The sequence below is a fragment of the Pseudonaja textilis genome, chromosome 7 (genome assembly GCF_049901715.1).
Source record: "Pseudonaja textilis isolate UNSWEBS1 chromosome 7, rPseTex1.2, whole genome shotgun sequence".
NCBI classification, from domain to species: Eukaryota; Metazoa; Chordata; class Lepidosauria; order Squamata; family Elapidae; genus Pseudonaja; species Pseudonaja textilis.
Window position 1 is genome coordinate 43,662,180 of NC_141996.1, and position 17,991 is coordinate 43,680,170.

General features: G+C 33.9%; 1 protein-coding gene across 12 annotated transcripts in view; it reads right to left on the reverse strand.

Annotated features, from left to right (window-relative positions):
• The window catches only part of ROBO2 (roundabout guidance receptor 2), a 783,469-nt gene that overhangs the window by 385,186 nt on the left and 380,292 nt on the right, over positions 1–17,991 (reverse strand). Inside the window, exon 1 of one of the 12 annotated variants that reach the window (XM_087937508.1) lies at positions 308–1,360. The exons of the other annotated variants lie outside the window; for them this stretch is intronic. Within the exon in view, the coding sequence (XP_087793634.1) occupies positions 308–362 (55 nt within the window). The 5' untranslated portion in view covers positions 363–1,360. Of the gene's footprint in view, positions 1–307; positions 1,361–17,991 lie in introns of those variants that run through there. 12 annotated transcript variants of the gene reach the window in all.

Sequence of the window (17,991 nt, forward strand, 5' to 3'; positions counted from 1 at the left end):
GAGACAAAAATAGCAACAATCAATTTCTATTGATGACATCTATAAATGTATTAGCCAGGCTGCTCCTTCTCCGTGCTTTTTATACTTAACATTCATAAAGTTTGAACGATGATTTCGTGAGCACACCATAAGAACATTTTTTTTTGCATTACAACTGCATCCTTATCTCTTATTTCCTTCCAATGGTCTTTACAAGACTATCAACACCACTGTGGATTTGCAGCCTAAAATCCTACTGTTTTCTTTTCCGTGGTCTCCTTCAAAATCAGGCTGGAAAGGAATCCAGAGAAATGACAGCGAAACTTACCATCAACTTGAAAATGGACAAATCCGAAAAGCAGGACAGCCGTCAGCAGCCCCATGTTAGCATATTTATTCAAAGGTAATCCAATTCCGGAAGAACCAGAGAAAAAGTAGCCGTCCCCAAAGTGCAAAAACTTGGTCCCCCCCACCTCACCCCCCCGGGAGCTATAGATATGTTCAAAGGCAGCCAAGAGGAAAAGGCTTGAATGGGACAGTTCCACCCCTGTGAAGATCAGCCGCGTGGGGGAGGGAGGGGGAAATGAGAGGGGTGGCAATCTCCACCGCCCTGGTTTTCCTTTCCGAAATTCCCACCAATCCAGCCGAGGCAAATAAATTGTTCAAGCGTGGTTAAGACTCTCCGCTGCAGCCAAAAGGCAAAGGATTTCTTGAGCAAAGAGAGGTTTCTTTTCTTATAAAGCCTCCCCCCTCCCTCAAAGTTCCTGGCACTCCGAAGAGAAGGCGGGGAAGGAGGTCAAAAATCATGGGCTTAGTTTAAGTCTGCTGCTTCTCATTTTTCCTCTCCGAAATCATTTCAAGCTGCAGCCTGGCTTCCTTTAACTTCCCATAAGAGGAAGGGCTGTACAACATCTCCCCCTAGAACTCGCAATGTAAAACAAAACCCTACGACGCCCACCTTCCCAGAGGCAACGAACAGCTTAAGAACTCCCAACGAGTCGCTGGGCTGGAAGAGGCGAAGAGTATTGGAGGCGGTTGCTCTTGCCGCTGATGGGGACGCCGCCGTCGCCGCTGCTTTTGCAAAGGGAGAAGGTTCCCCGCTGGGAAAGAATCGAGCGAGGCGACAAGCGCCAGGCGCTTGTCTGTGAGCAGCACTCCAGTTGGAGCTTGTCCGGGCGGCTTTTCCCCAGCCCGTCTTCCTCGTCTCCCGTGGTCGCTCAGCAGACCCGAAAACGAGGGGAAAAAGAAAAGGGAAAACAGCAGTTTCCCCTTCTAATCAGAGATTAGGTTGAGCTGGGTTGAGGCTGTGCACTACACGACCGCGAAACACCACACCCACTCCCGGTTCGCTCTGGGACCACGATGGGAGGGAGAAAAAAAAAAAGACAAGTGAGATAGCTGAGAGATTCAGGCGAAGGCTACAGCCTCCTTTTCTCTCCTCCCAACCCTTTCCCTCTTTACCGGTGGCTATAGGTAGCATTACCATGATTGCTCCTGCTGCTTCTCGTTTAATGGGCAGGTAATTTTCTCATTGAGTGATTTCATGCAAGTTGCTTGTCTAATTATTCATTTTGACTTGCCTCTTTTCTCTCACACAGCTTCCCTTTGAAAGAAAGGTAATCTTTTGATGGCTTCCCCTCACAATTTCATGTGGTCGAGGTAGAAAAAAATGGGCCAGGGCTCCCTAGTTCATTTCACTGGTTAATTTTAAATCTGCAATTTAAAAAGATAAAGGCATATTGCACATGGACCCTTCTTCCAAAGCTTTTAAGTATTTGCTAAAATAATACCACTATTTTAATTGTAGATATGTTTATTTGTATTCATTTCATCAATTTTATCATTTTTCAAACTTTAGTTTTTCCCCCCAAGGAACTATAAAAACAGAATAAAATGAATAAAAGATGCAACTTTCAAAATGTTAATACCAGTAAAATGTTCAATTTAACACTTAACATCCTTCAGTTTGCCTTTTCCAAACTGTATAGACAATAAAAGGTAATCTCTCATCTCAAGATCCAGGGTCCCAGTGCTGACATTGTACTTGAAAATATCTATTTTGACATTTGCCAAGATCTTGGTCCTACCAATTTTGTTACTTTAATTTTTTAAATGGTAGGTAGCAATTGCAAAATCAGTTTGAAAGAATTGGTAAATATATTTTGACAAATGGGTCAGTGTTGTATACAATTTGAAGTGCTGGACTGCCACCAGAGAGGCCAAGATTCAAGTCTGCAGGCACAGAAGTTCAACCTGGGTGTCGGTACCACAAGGTAGACCAGATTGGGAAAGGTTAAAATTACTTTTATTGGGATTGACAAAAAAAAAATACATAATCTTGCAACTTTGATTGTGCTGTCCTTATTCTTCTGTGAATCAGCCTGAGTTGCTTTCAGATATTACCTCCTTCTGCACTTAAGGAATGTTTACACCCTTTTTGCCTAGATAATGGTTCCTATATATTTCCATTAAGATCTTTTTTTAAATTGTCTGTACTAGATGATTTATCTTAACTAAAGCTGCCTTGCAAGATTGTTATCGTGGGGAAAATGGAAGAACAGTGGTGTACTGTATACAGTTATACACCATTTAGAACTACCAAGATAAAGGCAAAATAAAAATCCAATAAATAACAAAATTGGCTAAAACTAAGTATTCACCTCAAATACAATATATCTGGCATCATCAGATACCTTCAGGCCTTTTAAATCACTTGAGACATCACTTGAGACCATCAAGAAGAGATTGGATTGCCATTTGCCGTTGGGGGGGTTGGACTACATGACCTATAAGGTCCCTTCCAACTCTGATTATCTGTTATCTGTTAAATAAATAGTGGATAGCCATGGCACAGGCCTTTTTTGGTTGTCTGATGTATGGATATAGAATTATTTGTCACACTCACTATTGTAACCATTTGTGAGAATAACAATAACATTACTACAAAATTCCAACATTTCTCACTAGCTTCTAAAGTTCCAGATATTGCAGAGTTATAATTCATAATTGACATATGGCCTGGAGCTTATGAAACTTATGATGCAAAAACAACTTCTGCTTTAAAGATATTCTAAAAGTAGATGGCAAACCAATTAACAACTAATAAAGCCAAGTACAAGACTGGTTTTAAAGTTTAGATAATGCACTGTTAATGTTTTGGTAGTGAATTCAACCTTAGGCTGATTTTACATGAGATAGATAAAATAAGGATTGTTCACAAAAATTCTTGTGTTTCTATCATGCATTGCAGGGTATATTTGCACATGTTATACAAAAAATCATAATTCTTTGGTCATTTATGGGAAAATAAGGCATGTTGAGCATGTTAAGATAGCTTTTAAAAAGTTATATTGCATTGCCAACTTTTGCCAAATGTGTTTTGCTCAATGCTTATTCATTTTTTTCCAGTATATAGCAAATTTACAAAGCGAGTTAAATCTTAAAATTAGGCTATATATATGAATATATAAGTATTTTCATTTCATTTAGAAATGAAAATATTTTATATAAATGATTCCCTTTCTTACCTAATCAAAATGTTAAATATAATTTTAAATGTTAACATTTTAATTTTCAAAAATAAGAAATGTGGTGAGATCATGAATATGTAATGTGCCAGGCACAGTGCTATGTGTGATTTTTCTAATATTAATTTTTGCTGTGCTAGTTTATTGAAACTGGAAGTAATTAATTAAATTGGTTATTACTCATTGGTCACTGCTAACAAAGCTAAGTGGCTCTGACACTGTTACAGTCATGAAGCTATGCTTCTTAGAATTTCTCCATTTAAACAAGTGTTTCAAGCTTTAAATCCTAAGACTTGCACTTAAAAAGTGTTTCTGTCTTAAAATCATAGGCTATGCCACAAAAACCAATAGCATTTTTTTGAAATCACTACCTCTATGCAGTATAGAATCATAGATTTATGTCAGTATACCAATATGTGTCATGAAATCACACTTTTCTGCAAGCTATGCCCATGTTGTTTCAATTTAAGTTTTATATATTTGAAGAATCATCACTGACAAAACCATGGATCATGATTTTTATTATTTTATGCCTTGTTCTTATTTATGCACCAGTAGGACCAATATTTTTTACCCGAGATGGTTATGATCATGTCTGTTTCTGAATGTTGCACATTTCCTCAAATTACAATGTTAATCCTAAATATTTGGGGAAGGATTTGCTGGGGGTGAGGTACAAGTCAAATGAGGTTAATGCAAATTAAGAAGAAATCTGGACATATAATAGGTATAATTAGCATATATCATAATGAATCTTCTCATTTTGAAGTATAACCATACAAATGTAACAAATTGTGGTACATATGCCTTATTCCATATTCTAGAAAAAGCAGAAGACCAGGCTTTTAAAAATATTCACAAAGTAATAGCAATTGCAAAATTTCATATACAATAATAAGCTGGTAGTAACTTTAAAGTAAAGTTGTACTGTAGTAAAACAGTTTAGCCATTTTGCTTATCTGTTTCCTCATTTTCTTACTTTAAGTATTTTTATAATATACCAAATTAACACAAAATGACACATATAATAATACATCATAAAAACAATTTCTGAACTAATTGCTCAACAGGCTTCATTTTAAACCTACCAAGTTCTTCAAGAATTTTTTTAAGGCTATTTAGTCATCTTTAGTCGTCCAGTTCAAACTTCCTGGACCCGAGAGAACAAAAGGTTTAAAGGCTTCACATGGATGAAAAAATAGTGCAGCAATAAGGAGAAAAAAAGTTTTTTCTTCAGTTTTTTTGAAAGAACAACATGGAGACAAAAAGATAAATTATAAAAAAGGAAGAAAAGTATAATCAGCAAAAGCAAATGAAACTACCAAAACATGAGTATTTAACTAGAAATAATCTACTTTAGTAAAGGCTCAAGGGTTTTGAGGTAATGACAAAGGTATACATTTGCATATTTCTGGCAGCTTTAATATATAAAATGTAATTGAGACTATATATGATCACTAGTGGTATAAGTTATTAACACTGATGATTAAACAGTGGGTTATAATACATACAGGTTTGTGAGCCAAAAAACCATATTTGGTAGTGAATCTTTAGTTCCCCCTACTGGAATATAATGAGCAATGAATGGTTATATATCTCATTCTCATGTTAAGATAAGACCTTTATTGTAAATCTGAATTGTTAACTGTCCATTTTTTTCTCAGCTTTCAAAGATGCACAGCTACAAAAAATGAACAAACTACTAAAAGATAGAACAATAAAATGAAGTTTTGCTTAACTTTTAGCCTATTGTAAATCATGCCCATGTTTATGTGAAATTATTATGTACATACTGAAGTTAATAGTTTGTTCAGCAGAACAAATATATTTTCATACAAATAAATTAACTTAGTTAATTTTGTCTTGGTAAATGTATATATCTAAAATTATAAGACAATTTTTCTAATGTTTTCGATATAAACACATTCTTTGTTCTGCAACTAGTAAAAGAAGGATTTTGCTACAAGTTTTCTCATGGTTTGTGATTGGGCAGCCTTATCAAATAAAAGTGAAATCATTCTATATTCCATGAATGAAACTAATGATTTCATTGACGGTTGAGTTGGGCAAGAAATATATAGCTTACTTTGAAATACAATAACTTTATAAAATAAGAATGATAAAATATTGAAATACAGATACAAAATACATAATAACATAGATGGAACCATGTCATGGAAAAATCCAATGAAAGAAAGCAACACAAAACAACGATTCTTACTTTGAGATTCAGAGGTTTATTTTGCTAATACTTTGGAACATAAACTACCATCATAACACAACTTACAGTAATAACCCATTACAATGAGGTTCACTGACAATGAGGTCCAGAAAAAACAGCTATGAGCCAGTGGCTCCAAACACATTCCGAGGCATACTTTTTATACTCTTCTGCATGCATTTCACAACTTACTTCCTTACTCTTTCTTTCTGACAGTACCCTTGTACATCTAAAACCTCTATCCATCTTCTACTTTCAGTTTCCTCTTTCTCTCAGTTTTATCCTTCTATGTCCAAATATATCTATAAAGCTACATACTTTGCAAAATCATGTTTCATAATTAGCAAGAGCTCAGCAGGATTACAAATAATTCTGGTACGTTTTGAAATCATCCTATCTAAAACTTTGGTTCATGTCTCTTTATTCTGGGGCCTGCTATTATCCACTTAGGCCTTATTAAATCCAATAGATAAATAGACCAAATTTTCATTTCCCACAGGGTCATCTAGTCCAACCCATACCATTTTGGCTGTCCAATCTCATCTTAAAAATTTTAAGTGATGGAGCAGCCACAAGTTCTGAAAGCAAGCCATTCCATTGACTAATCATTCTCACTCTCAGGAAATTTCTCCTTAATTCTAGGTTGTCACTCTCTTTGATCCATTACTTCTTGTCCTACCCTCAGATGCTTTGGAGAATAGGCTGCTGTCCTCTTCTCTATGACAGCCCTTCAAATATTCAAAGACTGCTGTCATATCACCCCTTCTATAGACATTCGAAAGACTGGATGCTTCTACCCTACCCTATCCTACCCTATCCTATCCTACTTTACACTACCCTACCATACACTACACTATACTAGTATATAATATATATAGCAATACTATATATCATGTCAATGAGCTCCAGTCCTTCCTTAGCCAACCAAAACCTGCCTACAACTTGATTTCAAAGTTATGACAGCCACACATACACAGGGTGTCAATTCTTGGCAACTGCTTCAAGTAGTCCTTTCAGTTTTCTTTGTGAGGTTTTAAAAATATTTTCCATAGCCTTCCTATAATAGTCATCTCAAATTGACATTGACTCAAAAACACTAAATAACTATATCTATAGAGCACATTGTAGCTGTATTTTTAATATAAAATTATAATTTCAGAAGACACTGTAATCTATAAATTATCTTCAAAATAAAATTATTATGAAGAATATAGACAGCTGCAATTAGAGATATTCAAAGTACAGTGATCACAATTGCCTTCTTTTGTTTCTGTTTTACTATAAAGGAGAACCATACAGTTGACAGTGTACATAGATATATAATGTAAAATATTAAGCAGTATTTTTCTTACATTTTTATATATTCTAAACACTTGTTAGATATTTTAAATTGCTGCTTATTTATAAAAGTTAAGTGCAGTTAAATAACAGTTGTGTTCTTTTCAATATGCTTAAACTTTCTGCTATTTTATTGTAAAGAATATAAAAGCTATTATCTGCATATGAAACATCAGTGTATAGTGGAAATTAATTCATAAGTTAGTGCAATAGTGAGAAATGAGTTCTTGTGAAATGAATTATAAAACATTTGAAAGTATAAGAACCAAAGCAGAGGCAAAATGTTTCTACCTAAATCTACAATATAAAATGAAATTTGATGTCTTATTGGCTTTTATTTAGAACAGTCAACTGCAGTTTTTTCATATTTACTTTGAAATGAATATTTATTTTGAATACTGTTTTTATCTCAGACTATGACTATTAACATTTAAAAACAATCCATATGATAAATTATCCTGTATGCCCTTGCTTCAAATTCCAGTTGCACCAATTTAAATTCTGTGAATGAAAAACATTTTGTAAGAGGCCAGACACATGGTATATTATTTTTACATATATCCAAAAGGCTTCTATTTATTTAATATTCTATTCTTCAAGAAACTCAAGCTACAGTACCTTTTCTCTTACTAGGCTAAAAAGTACCAACATGCAGATACTAAGTTTCACGGCTGGGACGCAGTTAGCTCTAAGCTTATTTTATACAAGTGGCAAAACAACAAGTGTTTTGGTTTTAGATGGAAATTTCATGACTGTTAAGATCTGAAGTAAATAAAATCCTTCCTAAAAAAAAAAAAAACATGAATATAACCAGAAAGTCTGGCATTGTGAAATTATATGCTTTGCCTATTATAATGTGTTATTTAGTAATAAACAGTCATATCCACTGTATATATTGTGGCCATTTTAATAATTTGGACACTTTTCCATGATAATAATATAATGCCATAGTCTTGTTTCAAGAGGTTCCTGATCTATGGAAAGGTCACCTTATATATATTTGTTCTAGCAGTACAACTGCAAATTTAACAGCATTAGATTTATTTTCTAGATCTACCAGTGGACTTAGATTTCTGTCACTGAATGGTATTTTCTTCCAGTATGGTGCTTTCAACACTGTTGTCATCAGTTACATATCAGTGTATTATTAGAAATATTATTTGTAGAATTCATTTATTAGCTTTGATTGAAGACAGTTGTTAATCTAATCCTACATAGCTTCTTCTCTGGTAATATCACACTACTAACTAGAACATACAAAACTTTTGCTAGACCTTGAATATAGGTCATCAGTGTGGAACCCACATTACGTATCTGATATTAACACAATTGAAAAAGTCCAGAAGTATTTCACAAGAAGAGTTCTTTGCTCTTCTACTCATTGCAGAATACCTTATGCCACCAGACTTGAAACTCTAGAAAACCTAGAACTAAGCCGCCTTTGGTCTGATCTAAATATAGTATATAAAATCATACATTGCAATGTCCTACCTGCAAATGAATACTTCAGCTTCAACCATAACAATACAAGAGCACACAATAGATACAAACTCAAGGTTAACCGAACCAAACTTGACTGCAGGAAATACAACTTCAGCAACAGAGTGGTCAATGTTTGGAATACTCTACCTGACTCTGTGGTTTCTTCCCCAAACCCCCAAAACTTTAACCTTAGACTGTTTACTATTGACCTCATCCCCTTCCTAAGAGGCCTGTAGGGGCATGCATAACCGCACCAATCGTGCCCACCATCCCTGTCCTATTGTTTCTTTTTATTTTTCTTATAAGTATCTCATGTATTCAAAACTATGTTTATTTTTATACCTGTATCTTGTAAGCGATTGACAAATCAAATAAATACGAAAAAAAAAACCCATTTCACTTATCTGTATTTATGGTACATCCCATCCAGGGACTTGTCTTCCTCTGCTTAATCTTCATCCCATGTCTGCTGCTGCTTCAGGCATTCTCTTAGCAGCTCATCTTTGAGTGCAGTCTTACTTGTACCCAAAACGTACTCTTGTATGTTTTGGGTTTTGGTGCTCACCAGAATCCACCTACCTTCTTTCTGGCTATTGTTCAGGCTCTGGATCTTGGACTTGGGGTGGAAATCTCCCACATTATAAAGAGCTTCCAAATCTTCACATATCAGCAGCGTCCATGTTTTCCTTTCATCAGCTCCTTGTACTGGTAGGGAATTTGATGACTGGCGGGACATAAATATTGATGGTGTGGATCTTGTTCTTCCAAATGAGTTGTCTCTTCAGTTTTATACTTTAATGGTAATTGGATATTGCTGTGTTCCTTGCCTCTTCATTGTGATACTTGTGTGACTGAGTTACCAAGGTACTTGTAATTAGTCTGTATCTCTGCTTTGAGACCTGTTGGTAATTCCACCCCATCACTCTTCATTACTTTATCTTTCCTAACTAATATTTGGCCATATTTCTCCAGTCTATATAATCTTCCAGTTTTAATCCATTTATTTTGATTAGATGGCTGCAGGATTCAAGCTTGTGCAAAACAACAGTGGAGACAGTGCATCACCTTGATACTGTATATTACTTATTTGAAGCAACTTGTGTGAAATTTTTTGAATTGACTTCCAGGTCTTCCACAATCCCATTGAGTTATTGAGAAAGAGCCTTAGTGTCTATTGACTTTGCATAGTACAAGGAAGGCGGAGAGGGAGGGAGAGAGGGAGGAAGGAAGGAAGATTTCTGAGGCTTCCTGCCAGCTTCCCATGAGGAAATTTAATGAGGAAGCTGGCAGGAAGTCAAAAGTCACTCCCACTCCCACTGATTTTTTGCCTGGCCCTGATCATTATGTTTCTCTGTTTAATTCAGAAATATCTCTGAAATGATAGCACAACACGTTACAGATTGATACTAAAGTTAAAGAAATTAACTCTAGAAATAATCCGGACACTTATAACCATTTTAATAAGTACTGGGAAACTAAACTTGCATTGTAAAAATATGATTTTGTATTTCTAAATGACAGACCACTTTTTATATTTAATCTATTTTAAGCAATTTTATAGAAATTACAAAAGAACAAACTTGTGTATGTGTCATTGTTTAGACAGTAAATCAAAACAAAATGGGGTTTAGTTCTGTTTATTCTGTTTTTTTCACATATGCAGATGCAGGATTCAATTACTTTATCTCTTCTTTCAAGTATATTTCAATACCAAAAAATGTGTTCTTGATTCTGAGGACAATCATCTTCTAAATACAATAGTAATGAAACATTTTTCTATTGATTATTCCAGAGTGCACTCTGAAATGTGAATCAAAATCAGGTAGCCACCATATGGATTTAATTTTGAGTCCCAATCCTCATGTGCTCAAAACAATCTTATTAAAAAAGGTTCATTTAAATAAATGAATTAGATATAGTCAGAAGCAAAATATTGCTATCTTGTCTCCATACTAGCAACATTGGTCTTATTTTCAAATCAGATGGAGAGAAGGAGCATTCAAAACAATTCCTAATTTATCATTGAACTGTTAAGGATAGAGTAACTGTTATAAATTTTCTATAATACAGATAATACACAATTTACAATCACAATTGTTAGGCAAGACAGTTCTTAAGTGAATTTTACCGCATTTATGACTTTTCTTGCCACAGTTGTTAAATGAACCACTGCAGTTGTTAAGTCAGTAACATGATTGTTAAGTGAATCTGACTTCCCCATTGATTTTGCTTGTCAGAAAATTGCAAAACATGATTACATGACCTTGGGACACTTCAATCATCATCAATTCTGTTGTATAAATTGTTGCATATTTTTATGTTTTTCAGAAATAAGACATTTGTATTATTTTGAAAAGTGTAAGAATATGTTGATTTCTAAGGCACTCACATTAACTATATTATTAACTATATTTTATATATAAGCCATAACAAAAAGAAACAAAGGAAGTTTGTGCAAAAAAATCTTTCCAAAAAGGTTTTAGAGAACTTTCCCAGTACTCTTGACCTAGTTTCATCGAAGTGGAAGCTAAGGTCCTTATTTTTTCTTTTTCATCAATCTCCTGAAGATACAGGACTGATATAATTGTAACTGACAAATAAAGCAACCAAAACCCAGGTTCACATATGTCATTACTTTTATTATTGTGCAGTGTGGAAAATCAGGGATGATATTTATTTATTAAGCCCAACTTATTCAAAGTGACTCTGGGTGGCTTACAAAGATTTGAAAAAAATAAAGGTTTTCCCATCCAGTTGTGTTCAAATCTAGGGAGCAGTATCTCCCTTTCCTAGCCAAGGGAGACAGTGTTGTCCGAAAACACTTTATGGTCATATGGCTAGCATGTCTATTCGCTGTGGTACACAGAATACTGTTCTATGACTACCTAATTACCAGAGTATAAAAATATATTTGTAACAGAACCTGATAGAAAATATTCGCATATTGTTGTCATTATTGTATCCATACATTTACCAAGATTGAAAACTGTACTCGAATGAGACCTCACTTTATATTTCTACTGACAATAGCAATGAGCAAGTGGTTGTCAGTGCAATAAAAGTAATGGATATAATGAACAATTCTTACATTTATGGCTATAACTCAGAATGGCTGGTCATAGATTATTTCAAGAGGCTTCAGTGTAGTAACTGTAGGATGAGTTACTTCATTTCTTTTATGGATGGAAATTCACATAGTTCAATATTACCTTCTGTTTCTCCTACAGTTGTTCAGACAAATCAAAAGGAAAAAGCGTGGAGCTCTGTAAAAGTCATTGAAGAATCACTATATGATAAAATTGTCTCCTTAATATCAATTGCTCTTCCCAAGTATTCAATGAAAGGAATAGATTTGTGATATCTATTCTTTGAGAAAGATTATATGCCATAGAGTAGTAGTAATAGTGTTTCCTTTTAATAGAATAAAAATATCCAGTTACATCCGAAACCTGAAATACCTCCTTTTGTTTCTTATTCAGTTTCTTGTTTGTTTTGTTTTATTTTGTTTCCTAAAGGAAATAAGGATTTAAAAAGATACTTAACATTCTGTATTCATATAATTATTAATTTTATTAGGAAGCATTTTATGTTTTCTTATGACTCATGACTTGTTTTCTAATCTTCACAACATTCAAAAGTAGCTAAAACTGTAAAAAGTAAGCTGTGGGTTTTTTTTTATAATACCCTAAGTAACCTTTGTTACACATTTATAAATTGCAAAGATGAAGGCATGATTAATCACAATTATTGTGCTATGAGCCTGGATGCCAAAGTTAAGCAATAATACATTTTTTTAAAAAATCTCAAAATACACCTTGATTTTGGATCATAATATCTTGAAATGCCATAGATTTGATTAATTTGTAAACAATTTCTCTTCTTATATATTCTGCCATACTAAACTGAGAAAGTAAGCAAGACAGAAGTTGGTATGCTGCAAGGCAAAGAACCAGCCAGTAGCATTGTATTTATGCTTTAAAACAATGTAAACATTTATGTTTGTACTTTTATTCCTAATAGAAATGTCAGCATTTTCAAAGGTAAAATCTAGGTATATAAATTGGGTTGCTTTTAATTTGCAAACATAATATATTTTCGAAGCACAGATCTTAACTTCCAGTTGCTATAGATTAAATAAGAACTGCTTAGGATAAAGCACTATTGAAAAGTTTGAAAATGTATATGAATTCAGGTAGTCCTTGACTTACAGCAATTCACTTAGTGACTTAGTTATAATAACACTGAAAAAAATGACTTATGATCATTTTTCACACTTAGGACTGTTGCAGCATGTCCATGGTCACGTGATTTACGTTCAGATACTTGACAACTGACTCACATTTATAACAGTGGCAGTCCGGGGTCATGTGATCACCTTTTGCAACCTTCTGACAAGCAAAGCCAATGGGGATGCTAGGTTCACTTAACAACAGTGTTACTAATTGAACAACTGCAGTGATTCACTTAACAAATGTGGCATTACAAATACAAATTACAGATGTTACTGTAATGCTATCCAGTAAAGAAACAAAAAAAGCAGTGCAGTTATTGGGACTTTTTTTTCCTATTATCTATAATGAAAAGAATGCATGCTATTAATAATCTAATTTACATATTATAGCCTTGTAAGCAATCAAATCTCTCAGGATACTTGATGATAATCCATTGAATTATTTGTCCTTTTGTGGACTTACTTAATTCAAACCCTTGTCTACTTAAACTACAATACATTCACCAAAGGTATAACTACTATTTCTAACTGGATAAATTTCAAACATTAGTTTTAGCATTTTTGTAAGATTTACTTAAGTATATATATTCTTGCTTCACTAACCTATTTCTAATGATAAAAAGCTGTATTCAATAAAATTTTCATAGCCTATGTTTTCCTAGCCTCTTATCTCCGAACAAATCCATCTTATCTGAAAAGAATATTAAATATTCTGTTATATGAAAAGCAAGAAGTCTTAAGATAGGTTACATGAAACACAATAAAGTTATGCACAGTCTCAATATTTATCTTTGAAAAAAAAAAAAAAACGTGATGAAGGTAGCATTGCCATGATTTTTTTAATGTATTCTTTTTGCTCTTTCTTGGAACTACAAAGGGAGGACCCTTTGAGCTCCTATAAGCACTCTAGAGAAATCTATTAAAATATCCATTCCTCTAATATCGGGTCCCAATTCCTGGTCCAATGCACAAACAAGTAAAGCCCCATTTAGGGGTCCCCAACTCCTATCATGCCAGAAAGTGGGCTGCACAAACAAGCAAAGCCCCATCCACAAAACCATGCCCACTTCAGTCCACGGAAAATCCTCTCTCCATGGAGCCAGTACCCAGTGCCCAAAAGGTTGGGGGCTGCTGCTCTAATTAATACTTGAAAAATTATAGATATTGCCATGAAAATGTTCACTGAATACATAGACACAACTTTTCTGTTTATATTTCCATATATTTTGAATGGGAAGATTGAAATTACTTATATCGGGTCATATTAGCCAACTTCAATGAGAATTATCATTCTAATTCCGCAAATAAATTATCCAAGAAAATGATAGAACTGACCTTACTGGTCCAGCTAGTCAAAGAGAAAAAAATTCCTGGAAAGTTCCTATTGCTCTCCCCACTTTGTCTATTCTTTTAATTCAAAAGGAAGCTTATATCAATTTAAGAATGGTTTCATACTTTTTCTGGATTCTGTTTCCTGATCTGGCCTATTCAAATATATGACATTACCTACAGAAAACTTTGAAAAAAAAGTTCCCTACCAGATAGGCAAGCATTTTACACTTGATAACTATTTAAGGATATTTAAAACATTTTGTAGGTTACTGTGGTGAGCATAACAAATTACAAAGTATTTTCATAAGGCAATCTGATGGCATTATTCCTTATCTAACTCTTCCCAATCCATATGTTCTTTATCACTTAGCGATCGAAAGATAAATAAGTTTTTTATTATTATTTATTTGTTAAATACGTTTCCCACCCATCTTGCCACAAGGTAACTCTTATTTAAGTGAAGTACCAATTAATGAAACAAAACAGAAGGAAAAAACATTATAGGAAATTAATATATAAAAATAAATGAAAGAATGAAGCATTGTACTATGTTAAAACAACATTAATAACCTGAAACAAAGAGTAAGGTAATGAGGATGTGGGCTTATGAATAAAGAAATAAAACCATGACATTAACTGTAGGTGAAGTTCTAAAGCTAAATGCTAAGTCTAAAAGGCAATGAATTAACAATATAGAAATTAATGCTGTGAAACTTCATGATCTAAAATATTAATGATAAGGTACAGCTAATAGTTTATTCATATATTGCTGAGGATTAATGAAATAGATATAAACATTATACAAGTAAATCAAAAATCAATTGTGTACATTCACACCTGCTGTGCAGAACTTTTCTACATTGTATATAATAATTTTCTTTCTTATCTGATAGGAGATAATTAGCTTAATATTGCTCAGAATGGCCAGGAGCATATAAAAATGAGGGAAAAATTAATTTTCTTCTGGAATTATAATAAAAAAGAGCAGCGCAAAGCACATGGAAGATGGATTCAATTGAAGCATTGCCATAAAACTGGTTCAAGTAGTTATAGGAATTTTATTAACTTTCCCATACAAAAGTGCTGAAGGCAAAACATTGTATCTGGCTCTGAAGAAAAGCTTTTGTTGAAATACAGGGATAATTTGTAGATATAATTTGCTGGTTTCCAATTAGAGTGATTAAACCATAGTGCACTTGGATAGATTTTGGAATGCTGCCTCTCTCATTCTGTTATTCAGTATTTAAGAACCTTTCTGGGATAATTCTCTTAGCCCAAGCAGTTTCTAAGTTGCTGAGTAAATTTGAGAACATGTGAAACATAAACAAAAATCACATTTTAACATTTATTAAGAATTGTTTGGGTCCAAGTAGACTGACTATATCAGCTAAAAGAAATGGGATCAACCCAACTGGGAAATAATGGCTTTTACATCGATAACTGAAAATTAATAACCAGACATTTATCTCAATAATCCTCCGGCCAGTTTAGCCTCAGAATTAGATATAAATATTAGAGCTTGAATTGCTGCAACCTTTTCTATAATTTGGATAAGGGTCTAAGTGGGATCCATCAAGGAGCTGGCCCAATCAAAGGATTTAACTGTAAATAGTTTTAGAGCTGAGTGGGTAGATTATCCTGTGTGTGAAAGAATGTTAAGATTGCCAAAGAATGTTGAACACAAGTCAACAGTGTGTATTCTGTAACCTTGAATAAATTCTTGTATAAGTTGAATCAGGAGGGAGGAGACTATCTGCCAAAAGCCCCATGGACAAAGGTAAGGCTGGATGTAGACTTTGTGAATTATATATCATTTTTCCTTAGAACCTTTATGTAATTTCTGGATTAGGAACAGTAACCAAATCTTTTATGTTTTCCCATAGAAATAATCTCTTCTTCAAATGCATATCTTCATAATCTGATAAGGAATGACCAGATCTAAACTCTGTTTATTTGTCAGTTATTCTTGGAATTGCCAGTCCTAATGGTATGTGTAAAGGTTGCTGGTAATACTATTGGCAATGATTATCACAATCACCCCTTATCCCCTTTCCCTAAAAATTGGAATAATTATTGCCATTTCACAACCTGGGAAGATATGGAAGAATGTCATCATTTAATGAATGGTCTGTTCCTAAACTTGCTGTTTAGGTTTTTCAACAATGCACTCATAGACACCGTAACTGAATCTTTCCACCTTGTTGCTACTTGTCCTTTTCTTCTACCTTTTTCTTAAATATTAGAAACCACGTGGATAGAAAAGATAAAAATATTTTTTCATTGAGGCTTCTCTAAATTTCCAAAAGTGATTTCATTTTAGTTCTAGTGAAATATATTAGTATTTTTGCAGGGCCTTGTGGGTACGATTTGTGAGAATTAATTAGAACACTTTTAGCAGCCTCAATTGTTGGTTAAATCAAAAAACAAAGAATGTTCTTCCTGCTCCAACTCAGAAAGCTCAAACTGCCAAAGGAGCTGCTAATACAGTTCTACAGAGGAATTACTGAGTCTATCATCTGCACCTCTATAATTGTCTGGTTTGGTTCTGCAACCCAACAGGACAAACACAGACTTCAGAGGATAATTAGGACTGCAGAAAAAACAGTTGCTACCAACCTGCCTTCAATCGAGGACCTGTACTGCACGAGTCAAAAAGAGGGCTGTGAAAATATTTACAGACCCCTCACATCCTGGACATAAACAGTTTCAACTCCTTCCCTCAAAATGACGCTATAGAGCACTGCAGAACAGCTAGACACAAGAACAGTTTTTTCCTGAAAGCCTTCACTCTGCTAAACAAATAATTTCCTCAACACTGTTCAACTATTACAAAGTCTGCACTACTATTACTGTTAATCTTCTCATCACTCCTTATCACCCATCCCCTCCCACTTGTGATTGTAGGACTTGTTGCTTGTATCCTTACAATTTATATTGACTGTTTCCTAGTATGATTTGATTGTTGATTATACCCTATGACTATCATTAAGTGTTGTACATTATGATTCTTGATTCTTAACGAATGTATCTTTTCTTTATGTATACTGAGAGTATTTACACCAAGACAAATATTCTATTCTATTCTATCATCTTTTTGATCTCTATTTAAAACTTGTCTCCAACCTTATCTCTTTGGCAATACGTTTCTGGAGACTCAATGAAAAAGTATAACTTTCAAGTAACTGAGGCTGGTCCTGATATTTGTCATCTTTTTATGATTCCTCTTCATCTCAGGAACATTTTAGATTATGGAAAAGAAAACATATCAAGCTTCATTCCACTTAACATGAAAAGTTTGTGCCTGTGTATAAATATCTACCCATAGTCATAATATAATAGGAAGATAATCTCTTCCTGTAGAGCTACTGAGGTTATTTTTACTAAACCTCTTTAGGCCTGCCTAAAGAGATGTCTAATATAGTTAGCTTAGTAACCATGTATACTGAGTTCCACTAAGCCTCAAATTTCCTGTAGAAAAAAAAACATATTAAAACAAGATTAAAAATGTATAGAAGAATCTCCTGCCTTTGAATGACATCCTTCTGTTTTCCATCAGCATAAGGAGAATAGATTTGAAGTTGCTAAACTTCAATTAATTTGACCAGAGCACATTGTTGTATAACCAGAAGCTGTACATGTTGAAGGCATCTAATTTAACTGAAAAGGGATTCCAGCACTAGATAACACTGATGATTAGCTTAGCTAATTTTCTAAAGAAAAAAATCAAAACAGTGAGCTGCAAGCGCTGACCTTTTTTTATTATTTTATTTTCTCAGAATTGAGTCTATCGAGTCTAAGATATTCTTGAAAAATAATGTTGGAGAGCAGGCTTAGCAAAAGGTTCCATTTATTGCAGTCTAATAGATAATTAGTATTAGTAA